We start from the raw sequence: 21,918 nt of genomic DNA on the forward strand, positions 1-21,918 counted from the left end.
TCAGCTTGTTAAGTAAATCCAGCTGTTACTTTCCCATTTTAGTGAGTTGACTGCTAGTTTCCTCCTGTATACGTTCTGGAAGTGAAGGGACTGGAAATGCCGGGTGCTAATTTGGGGCCTTGGCATTATGCCTCTTTGCATAGTTTTGAAGCGAAATACCTAGGATCCATAGTTCCCTTGCCCCCAAACAAATTAGTTGCTTGTAGGGAACTTGGGTCATGGCTGTTCATTTGTTTCTACAAATAAATAAGAAATTCTCACTGTCACATTCTGCCTTGAATTACCAGATTCTGAACATGCTGTGAATACTGCCTGGGCAATATGGGGTGCTTCTCCTTTTTCCAGGGTTGGGGATATTTTGTCACTGATTGTTGTATATCTTCCTTCTGCCATTCCTATGTTCTCTCTCTTTCCCCCAATCTCTCTTGCTTCAGATGGCAGAATAAAAGTATTCTCTAAACTGAAAGAGATTCCTAATTCAAGGTCCCTTGCCTAGCCTTCTGATAGGGTCTGCATCTGATAAACCGATGATTCTCTGCATATGTCTGCATGCCTTTCCTGTCCCCTGCTTTGCACTGGTGATCAGGGATACAATATTCTTTGGCAGGGCTGCTGCTGCTGCTGCTGTGCATTATTGGTTAGCAAAAAGTCTGATTAGCAATGATGGTGCCAGTTGTAGGCTGCCAGCTGTGAAGTAGTCGGGGCTGAAATTCCATGTGGGGTTTCAGCAGCCACTTTTTATGGTTATGGCTGAGAAACAAGGCTCCTTTTCATTTTATATGAGTAACAATCCCCTGGAATATGATCCTGGGATATTAATGCTGTGCATTAAGTATGATTAGGGAACCCTCCTGTCTTCAACAGTCTCTTGAATTGCTGCGTATTGTTACCGTGCCATTAATGTGATTCATCAGCTTTGAAACAGCTTGTCCATTGCAAAGGAATTATGTGAATGTATTAACTTTGTAAAGCTTTTTGAAGTTCTGCTGGCAATAATCAATATGAAGCCATGCCCAAGGCTTTTAAGGCAATTTGGCCATGCTCTTTTCTCTAGACTGAATTGCTTTTTCCCATGGAAGTATTAGTGAAGAGATAAGAAGTGATAACGTTATTGCATTTAGCAGGTGACAAGAGTGCCAGTTGCATGGCAGTAATGCAATAGCTTAGATGCAAAGTCCTCAACATCAACAGGTGTGTATGTTTGCCCTTCACATGAGGCTTAGAAAGCATGGAAATTCTTCACCACTCGCCTACTATTCACCCATGGAACAATTCCTGAGAAATCATTTGACATCTTTTACCACCACGGTTCATTAATATCTTTTCCCTGTTGGTGTCTTGCATTGCAGTTGCTTCTCCAGTTTTTAGGAAATGTTAGCGCTTTGGACACAACTGCAGAACAAAGCTTTCAGATGGGAGCACACTACTATTTCTTCGAGTCTTGAGGTGCAGCTTTTGATGTGGCCGGTGACAGCATGCAACCCTGCTTCTTTGTCATCTCCCAGCGCTTCTATCATTGCCTTCCCCACCCTCCGTTCAGCTTGCCAGTGGAACGGACAAGGTGTGTGTGGCAGGTGGGGAGGGAGGTACAGTGGTACCTCGGGTTACATACGCTTCAAGTTACATACACTTCAGGTTACAGACTGCTAACCCAGAAATAGTACCTTGGGTTAAGAACTTTGCTTCAGGATGAGAACAGAAATTGTGCTCCAGTCGCATGGCAGCAGCAGGAGACCCCATTAGCTAAAGTGGCGCTTCAGGTTAAGAACAGTTTCAGGTTAAGAACGGACCTCCGGAACAAATTAAGTACTTAACCCGAGGTACCACTGTATGTCAGTTTCACAACTGCCTTGTTGGTTTCACAGTGATAGGGCACTCAAAATTTCCATTTAAAAACAAGACCCTCTTTAGAATAGCAGCAGTGGTGGTGCAATTAATGTAATTTTGTCTTCTCTTTGGTGTATCCCATTTGTTTCTTGTGCTGGCTGGCAGAGGAACAGATTGAAAGAGATTGTAGTGCTGGAAAAGGTTCAGAAAAGGGCAACTGAAATGATTGAGGGGATGCAACATCTCCTGTATGAGGAAACACTATAATATTTGGGCTTCTTTAATTTAGAGAGAAGGCAAGTGAAATGGGATATGATAGAGGTGTATAAAAATCTGCATGGAAGTATTAGCGAACAGAATGTGGGCAGAGAACCCCCCCCCGTTTTGTAATGCTAGAACTCAAGGACATCCAGTGAATAATCCATCACCACCACCACCATTTATTCAATTTATGTATCACCCTTTATCAAAAGCTCTCAGGGCAGTGTACAGCATTAGAAACACATTACAAAACATCAATGATAAAAACATAGCAAAATGCATGCTGACAAACAGCCTAACAGCAAATAATAATCTCCCCCACACTTACACAGGACATAGATTATTTAATAGCCATTGGCAAAAAGCAGTGTTTTTGTCTGGCATCTGAAGACATGTAATGATGGTGCCAGATGAGCCTCTCTGGGGAGAGCATTCCACAATTGGGGAGCCACCACAGAAGAGGCCCATCCTCTTGCTTGCCACCCTCTGGACCTCTCGGAGTAGACCCATAGAGAAGAGCCTCAGATGACAAGTGCAGGGTCCAGGTTGGTTTGTATGGGGAGTGGCAATCCTTAAGGTATTGAAGTGCTGAGCTATGTTAAGTGCAACACCAGCACTTTGAATTGGGCCCAGAAACTAATTGGCAGCCAGTGCAGTTGTGCCAGGATTTGCACTAGCTGAAGTTTCTGAACTGTCTTCAGAGGCAGGCCCATGTATAATGCTTTACAGTAATCCAACCTAGATGTTACCAGAACATAAGCCACAGAAGTTAGGCTATCCCTGTCCAAATAGGGGTGTAGTTGGGCCACCAGTTGAAGCTGACAGAAGGCACCTGGGCCTGAAGTGACAGTAGTGGATCCAGAAGCACCCCTAAGCTACGTATGTGCTCCTTATGAGGGAGTGTGACCCCCTCAAGAGCAGGCAATCCTCCACCCATCCAGCCTAGGGAATGATCCATTCACAGTGCCTCAGTCTTATCTGGATTGAGCTTCAGTTTACTGTCTCTCATCCAGTCCATTACCAAGGCAAGACAAACAGTCCAGGCTGTAACTCTGCTGTAGTTTTAGTTCAGATCAGACTCCCACTCTTTCTTTTAATTATGGACAGATTACATTTACATGGGGACTAAGTAATGCACAATTAGCACTGAACAGGGCTGGGATTAGTGCAGGCTTCCTCAACCTCGGCCCTCCAGATGTTTTGGGACTACAATTCCCATTATCCTTGACCACTGGTCCTGCTAGCTAGGGCTCATGGGACTTCTGGGCCAAAAACATCTGGAGGGCCGAGGTTGAGGAAGCCTGGATTAGTGCTACCGTAGTGTTAAAAAGCATCAGCTGTTGCTTGGAAGCACCTCTGCTTGTGCATTCTCCCCTGTCACTTCTGCAACAAGGTTTCGAAGGTTGGAGATGTTGCAAAAGGCTGCACAGTTTATTAACCGTCTGTTGTGGTTTACCAGGTGCTTAAATTTCTAAAGAGGAAAAGTAAAGTCAAAACAAGAATATCAAGCAACTAGGCCTTTATCTTTAGCAATGAAGATGGAGAAGCCTTTAACCTTTATTTGACCATTGCAAAAGTCATTGTTTATCCTAGAATTAGTAGCAACGCCTTTATCCTCTACCCTGATATAGCTACATATCTCCAGTGCTGGCATTGCATCTAAACGGATTCCGGTCCCAATAGCCATTGTATATAATAAGGCTGCTCTAGGTTTCTCACATACATGGTGTGGTCCTGCCTACTTTTTTTTTATATCCTGGGAGATGAAATAAGTCCATGTAGACCAGTAGACTAGCTATGGAAGTACCTTTGTGGCCAGCTGGGGAACACTGAAGAGCAGAGTCCACATGGCTTATAAACTGAAGGTGCCCTATCTTCGTCATATATTAAGGAAAGGAAAGGAAATAACTTGTGATAGTAATTCAAATAACTCTGATGGTCCTCTTCGAATAGGTAGTTTTTGTCTTTGTTAATTGATTTAATTAATTGATCCACACCTGGCGTGGCCTGGCGTGCTCTGGTCCATGGGGTCACAAAGAGTCGGACACGACTAAACGACAACAATTGATTTGGTCACTGCCCTGTAAAGATATGATGATGGCAAGATCTCTGAGCTTTCATAGGCTACAAAGGCATCTGGGCTACAGCTGTCCTGATTACACAACTCAGGTCTGAAATATTGGCCTTGTTCAGTTTCCTTTTCTTAGACAAAAAAATGTGACCTGCTCCTCATTCTGATGGACACAATCATGAAAAAATCATTTGTATAGTAAGTAGTAGGTACGATGAAGCCTGCTCAAATACCCCATTAACATACACAGGTATAGTAAAATTTATCCACCTAGCATCTGCCCAATCAACATCAGCTGTGTGAAATGCAGAGCATAATGTTCACCAACTGGCTACATGACTATTAACCAAGACTTGAAATGCAGCTGTGATATGACCATGGCTCTCAGTTCTTTGTTGTTTGTCACTTTGAGGCCTCAGAAAGTACTTTGCCTTAAATCTTAATCATGATTTCACAGCTCAAGAGCTTGATGTACAAGATGGTATTAAACCTTGCTGGTAGTTTCCCCCTTTTCTTTTTTAATCCATTATGCGCTTCACATCTCTTTGCATGTGTCATAAATTGATATAAATAACACATGTTGTTAATTCAGAAGGAAATTGCCCAAATAAATCAGGCAGCTTGGAACAACATGGAATACTGGTTAAACAATTGGGCATATTTTGTGTCTCTGTACAAGATGTGTTGAGGTGAAATTGGTTTTTCAATTTGTTTCCTCTAATGGATGAAACCCAGTTAAAGCAACCAAACCAAGCTGTATGTAGCATTATCAGCTTCTTATTCAAGCTGATCAAATCCCAAGTTCCTCATAAAAAGAGCACTCCTCAACAATATGTTACAGTATTATACTAAAACAAACCTGCAGTTTGAACTCTATGTATTCCATACTAAATTAGATCATACAAAGATTTACCCATCCTAAAACAAATTTAGATAGGCAAGGGGGCCCTAAACCGATATATTCAAAGTAAATTGCGATGGTGCATGTTCCCTGGAAGCAAGCAGCATTTACAGTGGTACCTTGGGTTACAAACACCTCGGGTTACAAACACTTCAGGTTACAGACTCCGCTAACCCGGAAGTAGTACCTCGGGTTAAGAACTTTACCTCAGGATGAGAACAGAAATCGCATGGCAGCAGCGGGAGACCCCATTAGCTAAAGTGGTTCCTCAGGTTAAGAACGGTTTCAGGTTAAGAATGGACCTCCGGAACAAATTAAGTTCGTAACTAGAGGTACCACTGTACTTGGAAGCTCCAGTTGCTTTGGCGGGGGGGCGGGGGGGGGAGAGAGAGAGAGAGAGAGAGAGAGAGAAGAGAAAGCAACTTTTAAAAGTAGGATAACAAATTTTGCTTCCTTTCCTCCAGTCTTTGAGAAAGACTAGTCAAAGGAAAAGCACATAAATGCCTTTGCTTTTGTAGACTTCCACAACTGATTGAGTGGGAAATAATGCATAGATTCTTCCCTCTCCTCTCCTCCCACTTGTCTTTGGGAACCTCAGATTTTCTCAGAGCCTCTTGATTAGAAGTAGGAGGCATTGGGAAAGACTCTGGAATAGTACTATTTATTTTTATTTTATTTTATTTTATTTATATACTGCCCTTCATCCAAGAATCACGGAACAGTTTACAACAAAAAGCATTCTCAGAAGTGGACAGTCTTGTGAAGAGAGCACTCAGTGTACAGTGCTTGGTTGTGGAGTTGTATCATCCATAATACTTTACTGGTTTTAAATGCCGCACTAGTGGGGCTTTTCTGTGTGCAGTGTGATTGTAGCTATGCACGCTTGCGAAGTCCAGATCTGCCAAGTCCAAAAGCTAGGTAGTATATTCACTTCCATGCACTATCTCTGTGCAATGTAGGCAGAAGCATTATTCATTTTGTAAAAAGAGATCTTACAGTATAAGACTATTTCTGCTGAGGAAATTCTGCCTTGTTCTGCGTAACCAGAAAATTGAATATTTTGCATACGCTTTTGCTTTCAGATTCTTCTGTGTAGGAAATACTGCTGGTTTCATGTACTATGATTGGAAAGTATCTTCTTTTTACTGGCCCTAAAGTGTTATAAATTGAATATCCCCTGTTGAAGGACGGGTTTTTAACGTCTTCTCTGTGTAAAGCAACTGTGCAAGTAATCTTTAAGGATCTTTTTCTTTACTTTCTTTTAATGCAATAAATGCATATTTCCCCCTCATATGTTGTACATGGTATGGCCAGTTTCCCTGAGAGTAGCACTTCTGTCATGGAGATATTCTATTTTCTGAGTGCGCAATGTATATCTTGTATGGGGGACAGGGGAGGGGACATGATATTCCTGAGCTAGTTCATAAATTAGTATCATGTTTGCTCGATGGACTGTGGTACCAACAGGATATTGTTTGTGATGACATTGTTACCAAATATTTGGTACTTTTTATTTATTATTTATTTGAAGGCCATGTGCAGGGAGGGGCATAGCAGCTTTCTTCTTGTACAACCAAGCTATCACCTCATTTTTTATTTTTTTTAATGTGTGGGTGAGATACCGCCATGTAGTCACAGAAAATCCTCATAAGGATGATTGTATCAGATGTAATATTCTTCATGTTATCAGAGCATCTTTGTTTATTTTGAAGCCTCCAGAAGTCCTCAGTACTTACATTTATATGAAATGTGGGCTTAGAGAAACAGGAGAAGGCTCCTGAAATGTTAATAAGCAAAATCAGGTCATATCTCCTATCAGGTCATATAGGCCAGAGGGGCTGATTAGAAGGTTTTAATCAGCAAAGTGGATGTCAACAGGGTTGGTATTCTAAAATTAGGAACTGATTACCTGCAGCTGACATGGCCACATGTCATTATTTAAAATCTAGTTTCTTCACATCTGCCTTCACAGTAATATACATTGCCACCCATAGGCTGTTGCTGAGGAGAAGCCTCTTAATGAGCCTAAAAGTATACAGAAACCTTTATTTGCCTGCACAGACATCCAGAAAAACGGGGTTCTCTTTTATCCTGGAGACCAAAATGGACAAACAGTTGCTTAAGAGCTGGCCCTGGTGAAAAAGGGGAGGTGAAAGGAGGAAAGTGAAGGTGGGTCTGGAGAAGGGATGGAAGTAATGTTTTGCGGACTCTGCAATCATCCTCTGAGGCCCTTCTTCATGTACCCACTGCATGAGAGGTCCAGAGGGTGGCAATATGAGAACAGGCCTTTTCTGCAGTGGCTCCCCTCTTCCCAGGGAGGCTCGCCTGATGCACTTTGCTTAACAACAACAACAACTTTATTTATACCCTACCCATCTGGCTGGGTTTTCCCAGCCACTCTTTAAGCACCAGCAATCTTTAGGCACTAGGCAAAAACAGTCCTCTTCTCCAAGACCCTTGGCTAATTAAACACTCTGTGGCCTTTTAAACTGTGGGAAGGTATTGTTTTTGTTGCATTTTTATATTCTAAACTTTCCTGTGATCTTCAGATGAGGGGTGGTATAGAAATTTATTAAATAATAAAATAAAAAAGAATTCACTAATTAACATTAAGAATTCACTAATCAACATACAAACAAAATTAAGTGGAAGAATACCTTTGAGTATGGTATTAGCTGTTGGACATCATGTATTGCAAGAGTTGTGCTGAAGGATGCCTATTGGGTGCTGTCCAGTGGAAATTTCTAACATACAAGCCTTACATTTGGGGGAAGGTCCCATTTATTTAAATGGAACTGTCTTTCTAATAAATATGTTAAAATTTATGGTCTAAATATATTTACCTAAATCTATTGAATCCCAGGTATTTTTGCCTGCTGTGAACTGCAGTACCACTTGACAATTTCAGAGCAGATTCCAGATGCATTATGAGCTTCTGCTTTCGATTTCAAAGGTATGTGGATTCCACCTGAATTATTCCCTTGCACACACTACTGGCAGCTGTTCTTCTAACCTGTAGTGAGTACAAGGGGATAAATCAGGAACATGCTAGGTCTTCTCCTCTAACAGTTTGGTTGGCTTTGGCTGGTAAAAGGTATTAATTGGAAACCACTAAATATAATAAATATAAAAATAAATGACAGAATATATACTGTATCCAGTTTTTAACATTTTTCTTTTCTCCCATAGATAAGGCCAAAGCTGTGACTCTAGCAGATAGCAGTCATGAGATTGATAGTCGATGAGAGAAAGTGACTGTGTAGGGTTCCTCTGCACAGTGCCAGCCAGCTGTTGATCATTTGTAAGCACCGTGGGGTCTTGTGTAGTACCAGAAACTAGGCCTGTAAGTCCTTTTGCCAGCTTTTCACTTGGCAGGAGGAATGAAATAGGAAGAAACCTGTTTCAGAGCTGTTTTGCAAAAAGTCACAAGTGCTCACTTTTGCATTGGGGAGGAGGGGTTCTGAGCTTTATCATTGGTCATCTGCGCACTCTAAAAAAAAATATCAAGAGCTTTAAGTAGCAGACTAGGACACCTATACCTAGCCACCTTTCTAGGCAGAGAACAAAGCAACAGGGAACTTTTAAGAGCTGCTACTGGCTTCATCAAAAGCGGCAGTCTTGATGTTCAGTTCTCCTGTGACTACACTGGGGAGCATGCATGCACAAACTCCAAAGAATCCAGTGTATCTTGTATGACGATTCTGTGAATGTTACAAAACATTTCTGCTGCAATCCCATACCTCCTTACCTGTGAGTAAGCCCCAGTGAACTCAGTGGGTCATGCGTTTGAGTAGGCAAGTCTAGCAATATCAATGGAGTGTCCAGTTCATCATGTGTTGCATGATAGTGGGAGACTTTAAATCCCCATTTGCGACTTTGTCACAACAAACTTTTAAGTTAGGTCACTGTTACTCATATTCTACAAATGGAATACTGACAACTGGTGGCTTGTTCAAGTCCACTTGGAGAATTCATGACCTGGCATGTATTTGAAACTAGATCTCTACTCCAGTATTCTACCTCCAGGAGCATCTTGGCTCTTAGCATTTGAATGAAAAAGAGTAAGCATTAATTTTGCTTTTAAAATGATTTCTATTTTATTTTTTAATTTACAAAAAATGTTGTGTACAGTTTTAGTATGCATGCAGTATGTATTCTAATTCAAAATAAATGTTGTCTGCTTTTCTAGTAAATTTGAATTATTGATTGAGCTAGATAAGTAGTTTCCAAACTCTTCCCCCCCCCCCCCCACTATTGGGTCCCTTGAAAATTTCTGAGGGTTGGTGGACCACTTAATGAGGATAAAGAGGAGATGGAACAGCAGAAGGGATTGAGACTACTTAATTTCTATTGGATAAAAAACACCACTCAAAGGGGGGGGATTAATGTTTATTGGCTGTAAATAAGCTTCTCTGCTCTGCAAAGATTGGCAGAGAAGAATTGTTCTTTTCGATTAGAAGCTAAGAAGAAAAAGATGGAGGGCTGTTTTACCTAGAAGTTTGTAAAGCACAATCTATGAAATTAAAATGGTCTGTTTTGAACAATCTGTTGGAATAGGGTAGGACTGATTCCATCCAGCATCCCCAGTTAGGGCTGGGAGTGGGAGAGGCCACAGCTTGAAATTCTGGAGTGCCGGTGTTGACAATACTGAGCTAGATGGATAAGTGACTGAATTAGGTATACATCAGTTAGCTCCCTGTGCTTAAAATTGGAAAATATTTATGTTTCAACTATGTAGCAAAGACCTGTTCTTTGTTTTTAACATTTTAAAAACTGTGTGGTATTCAAGTTTGGGAGAATCCTGCGTTTACCACAACACTACCAAAAGGTTGTCTTTTAAGAGGTGGCTATATTTGTAGCAGAGATGACTACATCTAGTTTTAGGCGACAGGCCAGAACTTTCATTTTTACCTATGTTTTTGGCCTTTAATTTGAAGTTTTAAAGTGTTTGTGGCATCTTTGGATGAGGCAGAATCTGCTAGACCTCTCATATTTGCATAATGTGGTGTTTCTTCACCTATTGATTGTGTTTATTATCATTGGTTTAAGATGGCGCTCTTACTATAAAAACGCCTTAAAACTCAAGAAATCCCTTTATAGGAAGGAACAATGGGAGGCACTTGATAAGGCAATTAAATTGAGAGACGATAGAAAATTTGGGGCAATAGTAGCACAGGGAGTCTCATCCAAAGGAAAAATTGTAAACAACAGTATTCCATCCGATGTGTGGTTTCAACACTTTTCCCTGCTATACACACCCTCAAATATTGCTAATTCGAGTCCGTCCCTCCCATTGAAGAATGACCATCTAGCTAGCTAGTTGGGATCCTGTTACGGAATTAGAGTGCCTACAGCTAATTAAAACATTAAAAAATGCCAAAGCTCCTGGTGAGGATATGATCCCTCCTGAGGTATTTAAATCAAATGCCCAATGGTGGGCCATCTTTTTGGCCAAATTTTTTACGGCAATAAACAACACATGTAAAATTCCAGCAAACTGGAAACGAAGTGTGGTAGCCCCTATCTACAAGAAGGGAGATATTCAAGATCCAGCAAACTACCGCCCTGTAAGCCTTCTGGGCATCGCATACAAACTTTATACCTGGTATTTCTGTTGTGTTTGTAAATTTAATAACAACGACAACGATAGAAATCAGATAATTATTTTCAGAAAAAGTCAGCAGTGGCAGCTACTGTGTTTGTAAATGAGATCAGCAGTCCTGCAAACTGGGAAAATATAAAATATCAGTGAATAAGTACATGGGATGAGGTGGATGCTGCACAGTGTAACTAGCCATGATCAAAAGCAATTAAGGCAAAGTAAAATAAGGGTTGATTAGCTAGTAGTTGACTAGTAGAAAGATTATTGATGTTTTTATATCTCTGGACTGAGAATAACATACCTGATGCTGCCGGGGATTGGACTAGACAACCCTTTGGGTCCTTCCAACTTTACAATTCTATGATATGAGAGGTATCTGCTAGAAAGCTACATCAGGATGCTAGATGAGAAGGCGCACAAGGAAGCAAAGAACATGAGCTAGCACTATTAGATTCTTGCACTGTCAGTCAACTTATTTTGTCCACAACAATGACAAGACACTGTTCTTCTGGTTCCAATTAAGACAGTATAGATTGCATCAGGGAGCAGCTTGGGCCTTACATAGCAACTGCTTCTCTTCTTCTTAGGAAATCCCAGTTCCATATTTGGAGAACCACGGATTTAAATAGAATGAGACGGGATGTGATTGGTATATATTCTCGGTTTAACATATTAAAAATTGATAACACTCATATACCCAGGGATGAATTTTTCCATCTCCAAATACAGAACATTATTATGTTGCTCTTTCTCTGCTCTCTATTTCTCTCCCGTTTTTGTACTTGGTAAGTCACTAAAGCTCCTTTGAACATACTGAGTATTAGATAGGGGATTATAGTGCCCTCTTTTTTAATACCAGGCATATTTGAGCAAATTCATTTACTGTAGTAGTAGTAGTAGTAATAATAATAATAATAATAATAAAATAAAAAAACAAAAAACCCTGGACAGTGTGAGTAAGTAATGGTGTGACTGAAGAGCAGCTTATTCATATTTCTGAGAATCAAATGTTTAAAATCAAACAGAAAAGGACCTTTTAATCTTTTGGAGCTAACGCTGAGTCTTGTGTTAAGTAGCAGTTGCTGAGAAATATTTTGTTGAAGGAATCCCTAGAATTGAAGCTTCTTATCCGAGGAATAATAGCTGAAGAAATAATTATCTCCTCTTCCTGTTTTGCTTTGTGCTAACCAAAAGACTCATTTGCCTGGCTTGACAACCCGTTTATTCCTCTTTGTTTTATTTTGTTTTGTTTTATTGTGTTTATATCCCTTTCCTCCATGGAGTTCAAGTTGGAGTAGATGGTTCTCTGTGTCATCTCCTGATGCTATTCTCACAACCCTGTGAGGTACATTAGGCTAAGAAACAGTGACCATCTCAGTGTGCTTCATGGCTGAGTCCAGGGACTTGAACTCCGGTCTCCCAGGATTTAGTCCAACACTCTACACTGTCTCTCAGTTTACAGACTTGCTGACAAGTTTCATTCATCATTTTGGAATCAGTGGTCGCTATAATGTATGTTCCCCACTCTGCTACCCTACCCACCCACCTTTCCTACTTTTATTTAAAACCTATTGTGTCACTTTCAGGTCCTGCATGTTATGTGATTTAATTTTTTAAAAAATGTTTTGAAATATTTTTCACACCAAAGTTGTAAAACGAGAGTATATTGTCAGTACATGATACTGAACAAGAACTGCCATCTCATTTGGCACCCTCAGTTTCAATGTGCACAGTTGTACAGTCCTGCTATTTCGGTACATGTGTGTATATATAATTCTTTATTTTTTATTTTACAGAATTGGAAGCACCCAAGGAGTCCCAACTCAAATAAGTGACAGATGGCTTGCTAGACTGCCATAGCCAAACTGCGGCACCAGATGCAGCCCAAATTGCCAAGTTGAGGGAGTGCCTGTACATACTGTATGTATGCATACACACACACATATACACAAACACATTTCTGCAAACCCACAGACTGGCAGTTGCATACTTTGGAGAGTTTTTGCCATGGATGAAAATTAATTCAAGCACCAGATGGAGCGACCTGACAGCACAAAGACCAAAATCCCATGGAATGCCATCTGCTACTAGTGGTCAGTTTGCCATACGGTCTGTGGCAAGTGGGGAAAAAACCCTTCCAAGAAGCAGCATAAGAAAAACACCCTCTGCACAGAGCAAATTACACAAATACCTCTATGAAATAGATAAAACAGTCTGAGTGGAGGGGAGATTGATATTGGCATCCCTGAAAGCGGAATAATGCGCAAATCTCTGGTGCTTTTCTGCACTGGACTCTGATCGATGCAGTGGGGTTTTCATATGTCCGCCTGTTAAGTTGTGACAAGTAATCGTGTGCTGATGACTGGAAGCAGGCAAGTTTAGGAGCAGTGGGACAGATCTAGGGATTGAGCTTCACAGACTTTATCATCCTGTATTGAGTTTTGCAGCTCAGTTTGCTGCTTTTTCTTCTCCTGATTACTGTTAATGCAGTTCTTATTTGGGTTCCTTGTATCATGGTACAAATATTTGATAATAAATATTACTCAAAGCATTTGGAACACTTTTTAAACGCATTCTACAGCTGCAAATGTGTTAAAATTATGAATCTGCACTCTGGAGAAATATCAATAAGGAAGGAACCTATTGGATGCGCAGAGGAGGCATGATGGGAAACCGTAGAAGGAAAGGGAAGTTGGATTTTCTGTGCGGCTCCCCAGACTATTTCTAATTGGCCTTCTTGAATCCATCAGGATCTGCAAATAATCGCTTACTTGATGTGCTTTCAGCTCTGGCACTTCTTTAACAAGAGGATGAAAAGCGAGTCCTACAATTCTCTCCTAGTGGAAAAAAGGGAAAAGACAAAGGCATAAAATAAAATAAAAACAGCCCAAACTATTGGAGTTTACATGAGATGAATGTCTTTGTTTGAGAAGCTTAAAAGGTTCAGAGCGTTTAAGGAACAACAAGAACACAACGACAGCTAAGTGCAAAGGGGCTTTTCTTTTCATGCCTGCATGTGGCTGTGAGTTGTGAGGAAGCAGGCAAGGCAGTGTGATAAACACGGACTCCATTGGAGGTGGTGGGGAAGCCGCCAGCTGCAAAGGAAATGGGGCAGCCTTTGGATTGCAGAGACTGCTGGGTTGAACAGTGAGCAGTTGAGTTCAGAAAGGGCTTTCCCACCTGACTTGGCACATTGGTAACTGCCCAGAACTCTGGTGTTTGGTCTCGCACGGTCTGTGTGCCTTTCCCCCCACCCCTTTATGCAATCTATTTCAGCTTTAGCAGCAGAAATTTCATCTGATGGGGAAGATCTGCCAGAGGGTGGCTTTGAGGAAAGATGAATGTCCGATATTTATGAACGTGTGAAAATCCAACCGAAGGAAATATTTTTAAAGCCTTAAGTTACTTGAAACCCACACATCTGCAAACCTTTGTCTCTGGAATCGCATCATGCTATACTGGAAATCTCAGGCTGTACGATGATTATATCCAATTGAGCAAAAAGAACGGCTTGCCGTTTCTGTGAACGCCTCTTCTGCAGTAGCTGTTTCTCCAAAGGATAAGTGTACCCTCACTCCAATGACTCCAAATCAAAATGAACCTGGTTTTGTTTTGGTTTTTTTAAGCATTACATTTTCTTAGCCGACTGTCGTCATCTTTTATAGAGAAATTTTTCACTATGCATTTGGTGGATATTTATAAAAACTGACCTTCTCTCTCCTTCCCACTTCGTATTCTGATCTGTCGAAACTCTTGAGCTTATCAATAAAACAGAAGCGTCAGATTTACATTTTCTGCACTAGACATAGTACTTTCTTATGCCAAAAGGGAAATATATAGCAAAGCATGTATGCCGCAGTGGAACATGGGCCTGTTCTCTGTAGTGATTCCAACATCCTCTGCCTCTCTTGGAAAGGCAGGGTTCCTAAAAGTGAGAAGGAGAAGCCTGTATGCCGCAGGCGATATTATGAGGAAGGCTGGCTGGCGACGGGCAATGGCAGAGGAGTTGTGGGTGTCACGTTTACCTCCAGCCATTGTAGAAGAGACCGGAACACTCCGCAACGCATCAACTTCAATTTAAGGGGCCACAACAGTGAGGTGAGTAAATGCTAAGCTCTTAAGTTTCAGTTTAGAAAGGTGAAAACAGTGGTTTGTTTTGATAAAAGGGCATTTGTGCCAAGTAGATTACAGAAAAGCCTTAGGAAAATAAATGGAATTGCTGCTTGCCATCGCCCCGCCTGCTTCAGTAAATAACTGTGATGGATTAAAGTTTATTATCGGCAATGCCTTGCCGTAATCTTTATCATTGGTAATGCCTTGCTGTAATGTATGCATTGGTTGTCTTAAAAGAGAAAGCAGACGTAGCCCACATGGTCTCTACCTTCCCCAGATATTGTTGGACCCCAACTCCCTTCAGCCCCGGATAATGTGGCCAATGGCCAGGGACAAAGGGAGCTGTAGTCAAACAACACCTGCAGGACACTAAATTTGCTATGTCTGGTGTTATGTACTGAATTGAATAGGATCCAAACTGCAACAGTCTGATTGGTCCTAGAATAATAGGATCCAAAAGGCAGCAGTCTGATTGGTCCTAGAACAATAGGATTCAGAATGCAGCAGTCTGATTGGTTCTAGAACAATGCAGCAATATGATTGGTTGGCAGGAACCACCCAATCATGCTCCAGATAGAAGTGAATCCACAACCTGATTGGCTTACAGTAGAATTCCGGAATTAGCCAATCATGTGCAGCCCATTGTGTAAATAATGTATATAAAGCAGATACTTTGAGGGGACTTTCATTCATTCCTCCTCACCACTATGAGCTGAATAAAGAGCATGAAATCACTTTGCGACTCTGAGTATATTTCATCTGGGCTTACCTTTAGAGCAAGACCAAACAGGTTCCAAATAAAAAAGGAAATGTAAGATGCATGCCAAAGTTTGATCAAGAATGGTGCACGGTGAGGCCTGTGCCCTCCCACTGCTATCCTCATGAGCTCTCCCGACACCTGCGCATTGGACAACCTGTTTGCATAAGAATATATAGGGACCAAAGTACACATCATAAAATGTGGACTGTGTACAGGTGTGAAATCCAATGTGTATATGTAAGGAACTACGGCTACAGTGGGCATGCCAGAGGCAGGATGTTTTTGTGTTGCAAACTTCCATAGAAGTTGATTGGAGATGGCATTTTGGGAACATCTACATCAGAATATAGGGTTTTGCTGTCAGCACCATTCTGGTGTGTGAACTTTTAAGATCTGCTAATGTGCTACTCTAGTACTGCTCATCCCCCAGGGCATAAGCACTTCTTTATTTTTATTTTTATTTTATGGAGGCAAACAAAAGTACTATTGTTGTACCAGGTCTTTTGAGAATGAAGCCTTTGTGCAGTGAAACTCATGTTCCAAGATATGAGGACTGATTCTGCAACTGTTTTGTTTGCTTTTTGATCCTACTGGTTTTGTTTTTGTATTTAATTTATTACTGCCTGCTTGTATTAGTTATATTTTTCTATTCTTATGCTGTAAAAAATCGTATTGGCTATAATTGCAGGAAAATGTGGGCATAGTGTCTCTTAGAATCTGTTTGTAAAATGCAGGTGGAAATTAAATGCTGCTGAATACTTTATAGTATAGTAGAATTATAATGGAAAGCATTCCAATAAAAGCCACTTGTAGAAACCTGCCTCAATCATGCTCCTCTCCAATTCTAGGGAAGACCCTCTGATAACAGATTACATTGAATGCCTGGAACAGAGACCTCTTAAATGACTCATAAGCAATTGAATATACAGCCTCCACAGTGCAGCTGTGGTGGTGCTTTTTCTTAAAAAACAAAACCAAACCACTACTGCAAGGTAATTAGATTTAAATAATGGTTAGAGCCTGAAACTGGAAAATGGCTTATTCTTACGAGCAATCCAAAAATCTATTTAAAAATGGCACACACATACCAATATAAAAATGTGTGGAATGAAGCATAGTATTTTGTTGTATTTTGTGAGATAATGCTTCATTCTAAAGCAGACGTATGCTAACCCTAACTTGGTTTAAAAGCTTTTATGAGCTTGATTTAAAGCAAGGTCCAAAATGGCCATAAAAGTACTGTTTTAGATTTTGATCAGAGGCAATCTTGATTGATATATAGAAATTTAGCATGGGAGTTTAACATGAGAGACCAGACATCAAATCACAGCTCATCCATGAACACACCTGGTTTGCGCATAGCACTTATACCATACTTTAATTTGATCTCCAGAACCCAGCCCAGCAGCTAAACCATAGTTTCTTAACCACAGACAAACCATGTTCGTAAATCGTTGTTGGTTTATAAAGCTTGATTAACGTTAATTATAGCTTAGTGTTATGTGCGAACCAGGCCACTGGATGGCTTTATCAAGTCCATTATCCCTCAGCTTCCAATTTCCATTTACGAAGTGGAAATAATGATGTATAGAGGAGTATCTTGTATGTGCAAAGGGTTGTAATGAATTCAGTACAGAAAGATGTCGTAAAAATGACATCCAGTTGATTTCTCTGTCCCATGCTGTTACAGAAGGCCACCCAAAGCTCAGGAGAAGCTTATAGGGGGCTGTTGGGTAGGAGGAACTGGTGGAAATCAGGGGCTGTGCCTTGCATCAGCAGAAGTGCTTCTCCTAGTTCAGCCTTCCCCAACCTGGGGACCTCCAGAGGTTTTGCACTACAACTCCCATCAGCCTCAGACAGCATGGCGGATGATGGCAATGATGGAAACTGTAGCCAAAAACATCTGGGAGATACGAGGTTGGAGAAAGCTGCCCGTACTTCTAAAAATACCGAGAGTGGCGTACAACGTAATCATAAAACCAAATAATATAATTGCATTTTCAATATGTGTATTAGAGGAATTGGCCAAACAGTGGCAGGCAATTTCAACCAATAATAATAATAATAATAATAATAATAATAATAATAATAATAATTTTTATTTATATCCCGCCCTCCCCAGCCGAAGCTGGGCTCAGGGCGGCTAACAACAATCAAAATCATCCAACATTCTAAAAACATTCATTATAAAATTAATTAAAATCAAATTGTTGGCAACCATTAAGCAAAATTCTGTGCAGATTGCCAGAGGAGGGGGTCAGGCTGCGCCCTGACCAAAGGCCTGGTGGAACAGCTCTGTCTTGCAGGCCATGCGGAAAGATGTCAGGTCCCGCAGGGCCCTACTCTCTTGAGCGTTCTACCAGATTGGAGCCGCGGCTGAGAAAGCCCTGGCTCTAGTTGAGGCCAGCCTAACCTCTCTGTGGCCTGGGATCTTCAGGATGTTTTTATTTGCAGACCGTAAATTTCTCTGTGGGACATACCAGGAGAGGCAGTCCCGTAGGTACGAGGGTCCTAGGCCGTATAGGGCTTTAAAGGTTAAAACCAGCACCTTAAACCTGATCCTGTACTCCACCGGGAGCCAGTGCAGCTGGTATAGTAGCGGATGAATATGATCTCGCAGCGAAGACCCCATAAGGAGTCTCGCCGCAGCATTCTGCACCCGCTGGAGTTTCTGGGTCAGTCTCAAGGGCAGTCCCACGTAGAGCGAGTTACAATAATCCAGTCTGTAGGTGACCATCGCGTGGATCACAGTGGCTAGGTCAGGGCAAGAGAGATAAGGAGCCAGCTGCTTAGCTTGGTGGAGATGAAAAAATGCCGCCTTTGTTATAGCTGTAATCTGTGCCTCAATAGAGAGGGAGGTATCGAAGATTACACCCAAACTCTTAACGGACGATGCTGGCACTAATTGCACCCCAAGAGATGGGAGTTGCCCCCTCAATCCCATATCGCCCCGTCCCAGCCAGAGGACCTCTGTTTTCGAAGGATTTAACTTCAACTGGCTCCCACGTAACCATCCAGCCACAGCTTCCAGACATCTGGTCAGTGTGTCTGGGGCCGAGTCAGGATGGCCATCCATCAACAGATAGAGTTGAGTGTCATCGGCATACTGATGGCAACCCAGCCCAAAACTCCGGACAAGCTGGGCGAGGGGGCGCATAAAGATGTTAAAAAGCATTGGGGAGAGAATCACACCCTACCTTCATCCCTCGGGATGGAGCGCAGATTGGAAGAGGTACGAGCACATCCGTATCTCAATCCCCTTCGCCTATGACATCTGCCCCCACCGCCATACCTCCCTCGCCCCACTACGGTAGCAATCCCAAGCCTCAATCCAACCTCCATTTACAAAATAGAAAAACAAATCAAACCAAAAGCAATTGTACCAAACAAAACAAATCCCCACCCCACTCAATATCCAACCCCAAACCAAAATAAAACGGAACAAAATAAAATACATCAATAAAAACCACCCTTCACAGTGGTACAACAAAGTAAAAAGTAAAAAACCCCTTTAAAACACTTAAAAATATATAAAAACATTTTTAACATTTGCTGCAATAACACCAGTGTCCTTAAAACTAATTAAAACTAATTAAAGAGCAGTCCCCCGTCCCATCCCCCTCGTTGCTGAGATTCTAACAAGTTGTGGCTTTTGCCTGCTCATCTGTTTAGGGCTGAGATGAATATACAGGGATTCTAGTACAATTCTAAAAGTAGAATTGAGCATTGCTTGGAATGAAAAAGCCATGGGGAATGTAGAGAATAAGACAGAGGGTTGTATCCAATGCTAGCCCTACTCATCATAGGACCATTGAAATTAATGAACATGACTATTTTTGGTCCATTAATAATTAATTAATTAATTAATTAATTAATTGTATGCCACCCTTCATCCTGTAGATCTCAGGGCAGTTCACAACATAAAAGTACACTATAAAACCACAAAATACATAATAATAATAAGAGCAAAAACAAACCAATACTCTCCCCTCCCACAACACGTTTAAAAGGGTAGTGGATGTTAATTAGCCAAAGGCATGGTTGAAGAGGAACGCCTGATGCTTAAAAGTGTATGATGAAGGCACCAGCCAAACCACTCAACTCTGAGTAAAACCTGGTTGGATACAAGCCAGAGAGTACAAGTGAGTTGGAATCATAGTCCTACTAAAATAGAGTGTGAGGTTCTGCATATGTCTTCCCAGTGACTCCTTTCTACGTGCAAGTGACTTCATGTTTTTGTGAATTAAACAAAAATTGTTAGCATGTTCAGCAAAATGGAAAACTAATTTGCTTTTAACTTCTGCTCAACTGTTAAAACTGATTTCTGGGAGTGAATCTACACAGGCTGACATTAATTTCTGTGAAGGGTCGGAGAGTACCCAGAAGGCCTTTTGGCCAGGGAGATGTAAACTACCTACCTGCTTGCTTTTGTGAGAGATCCTTCAACATGAGAACAAATCTGACCATATCTTGGAACATTTTACAAAACCTGAATTATACAATCTACCAGTTATCCCAGGGGAGAAGTACTGAGGATGAAGGCTGCATTTCTGAGCCGTAATAGCTAGAAAACAATTCCACCTTGATTAAAGTGACTTGTCTAAAGATGAAATCTAATAGTTTAAATGGTTAAGAACCCAATTAAACACCAGAAACAGTTCGCAGTGTAATTGATCACAGTCCTCCGAATAATTGCCAGTCGGTACAATAGCTGTTTTGTTCTAGGACAGGGAGCAAATTATATAGGCCCTTGTCCTTGTACTAATAACAAATAAGCTCTTGGTTAATCTCTCAGAGTGTAATTGTTTCATGAGAGCAGTACGAAGAACAGGTTTGTCTTGAGTCTTCCTGTTTTACCACCTTAGAACTGACAACTATTTTTCTCCTAGTGAATGAAGGGAACCAAAACAACATCCACCAAAAATGCCTTATGTAGAAGATACACCAAAGTATAAGCACACACAGCGCATGCATCAACAAGGGCTTGTTTCACACTAATAGCTTATCTCATTCCAATTTTTCTTACTAATTTTTCTTTGCCTTGTTACCTCTTTGGGCCTTTCTCTCTTGCAAGTAGAAATATTGAGGCATACTTGCAATTAAGAGGTGTAAGTCAGACATAGGTTTACTAGCTTAATGAGAACTAGACCGTAGTCTAAAGCTATGCTTCTAAACCCACATGCCTGTGCTATTTTGTGCTTTCTTTTTCCTTACACAGAAGAAATGCTATAGCAAATGCTGTAGAGAGGTAAATGTTAAATCCTGCCTTTTGGAACCAGGAATCAAAATCTTCAATATAGGATGGGTATATAGGATATAGGATGCTGCCAGGCATGGCAGCAGTACACATGAAAGGCATCTAGGTGACTTAGCTGATCATAAACTGAACATGGGCTAGTGACACAATGTGAGCGATAAAAAGCTAATGCAGTATTAAGCTGCATTAATGGGAGCAGAATATGAAAAGTAATAGTTCCACTCTGTTCTGTACTGCAACTGAAGTATGGTGTTCTGAGTTCCACATTGTAAGACATTGTAATGTACAGACATTACATTGATCATGTAATTCCTGCATGTCCGGAGGAAGGTGTCCAAGATGGCGAGGAGTGTGAAAATTAAGTGCTTTGAGAAACAGTTGAAAGAGTTGGGTGTGGTTGGTGTGGCGAAGATTAAAGGGGGATGTGATAGGGGCGTTCGGATGTCGGAAGGGCTGTTCTGCAGAATATGTTGCTCCAGAGCACAGGAAACAGGTGGAAATTGCACAGAAGCAAGTTTCAACGAAATGTTAGGAGAAACTTTTCAGTTGTGGAACTCCCTTCCATGAGAGATTAGATTGGCTCCCTTTTAAGCTTTTAAGTGAGTTGCTGAGACTTTGTTGTATTTTGCTTGGCTTTTAATCTGGTTTGAATGTTTGATCTCTATCCTTACTTTTTGACTAATTTTGTTCTGGACTTGGTTTGACTGGATGTTGTCATGTTTTCCTTCTGTCTTCTTGTGAGCCGCTTTAGAGAAAGGCCTGAAAGGTCAGATACAAATGATTTCAAAAATATTATTAAACTGAATTAATAAATAATCACTGCATCTAAAAGAATATATACAATGTATCAAAATGTTTGCGCAAGACTTGATCAGATTTGTAGGAAACCAGAATGTGTGTGTGTGTGTGTGTGTGTAAGAGAGGGAGAGAGAGAGAGAGAGAGAGAGAGCGCCAGCCCATAGGACAGAAATATGCATAAGCAATAAGTGTTTCATGCTATTGGTATCTTAGGCCATCTTGCCAACAGGCAGGTGCGGTCTTCATTCAATTGTTTTGACTTCTTAAATAGTATTCTGTCAGCTTATACAGCCGAATTCTGACCGGTATCTAAAGAGTGCATAACTAG

The 21,918-nt window shown here is 41.1% G+C and overlaps 1 protein-coding gene across 5 annotated transcripts in view; it reads left to right on the plus strand.

Annotated features, from left to right (window-relative positions):
- Positions 1–21,918, plus strand: part of TULP4 (TUB like protein 4) — a 102,235-nt gene that overhangs the window by 18,533 nt on the left and 61,784 nt on the right. For 3 of the 5 annotated variants that reach the window (XR_014562472.1, XM_083732117.1, XM_083732119.1), the window contains exon 2: positions 12,459–14,760. Coding sequence is in view for 4 of the 5 variants with exons in the window: in XM_083732117.1 (XP_083588243.1) it covers positions 14,509–14,760 (252 nt within the window). In the remaining variant the exon portion in view is untranslated. Of the gene's footprint in view, positions 1–7,923; positions 8,014–8,341; positions 8,362–12,458; positions 14,761–21,918 lie in introns of those variants that run through there. The other 2 variants (XM_083732118.1, XM_083732120.1) reach the window with 2 other exon arrangements.

The sequence above is a fragment of the Podarcis gaigeae genome (genome assembly GCF_964106915.1).
Source record: "Podarcis gaigeae genome assembly, chromosome: 3".
NCBI lineage: Eukaryota > Metazoa > Chordata > Lepidosauria > Squamata > Lacertidae > Podarcis > Podarcis gaigeae.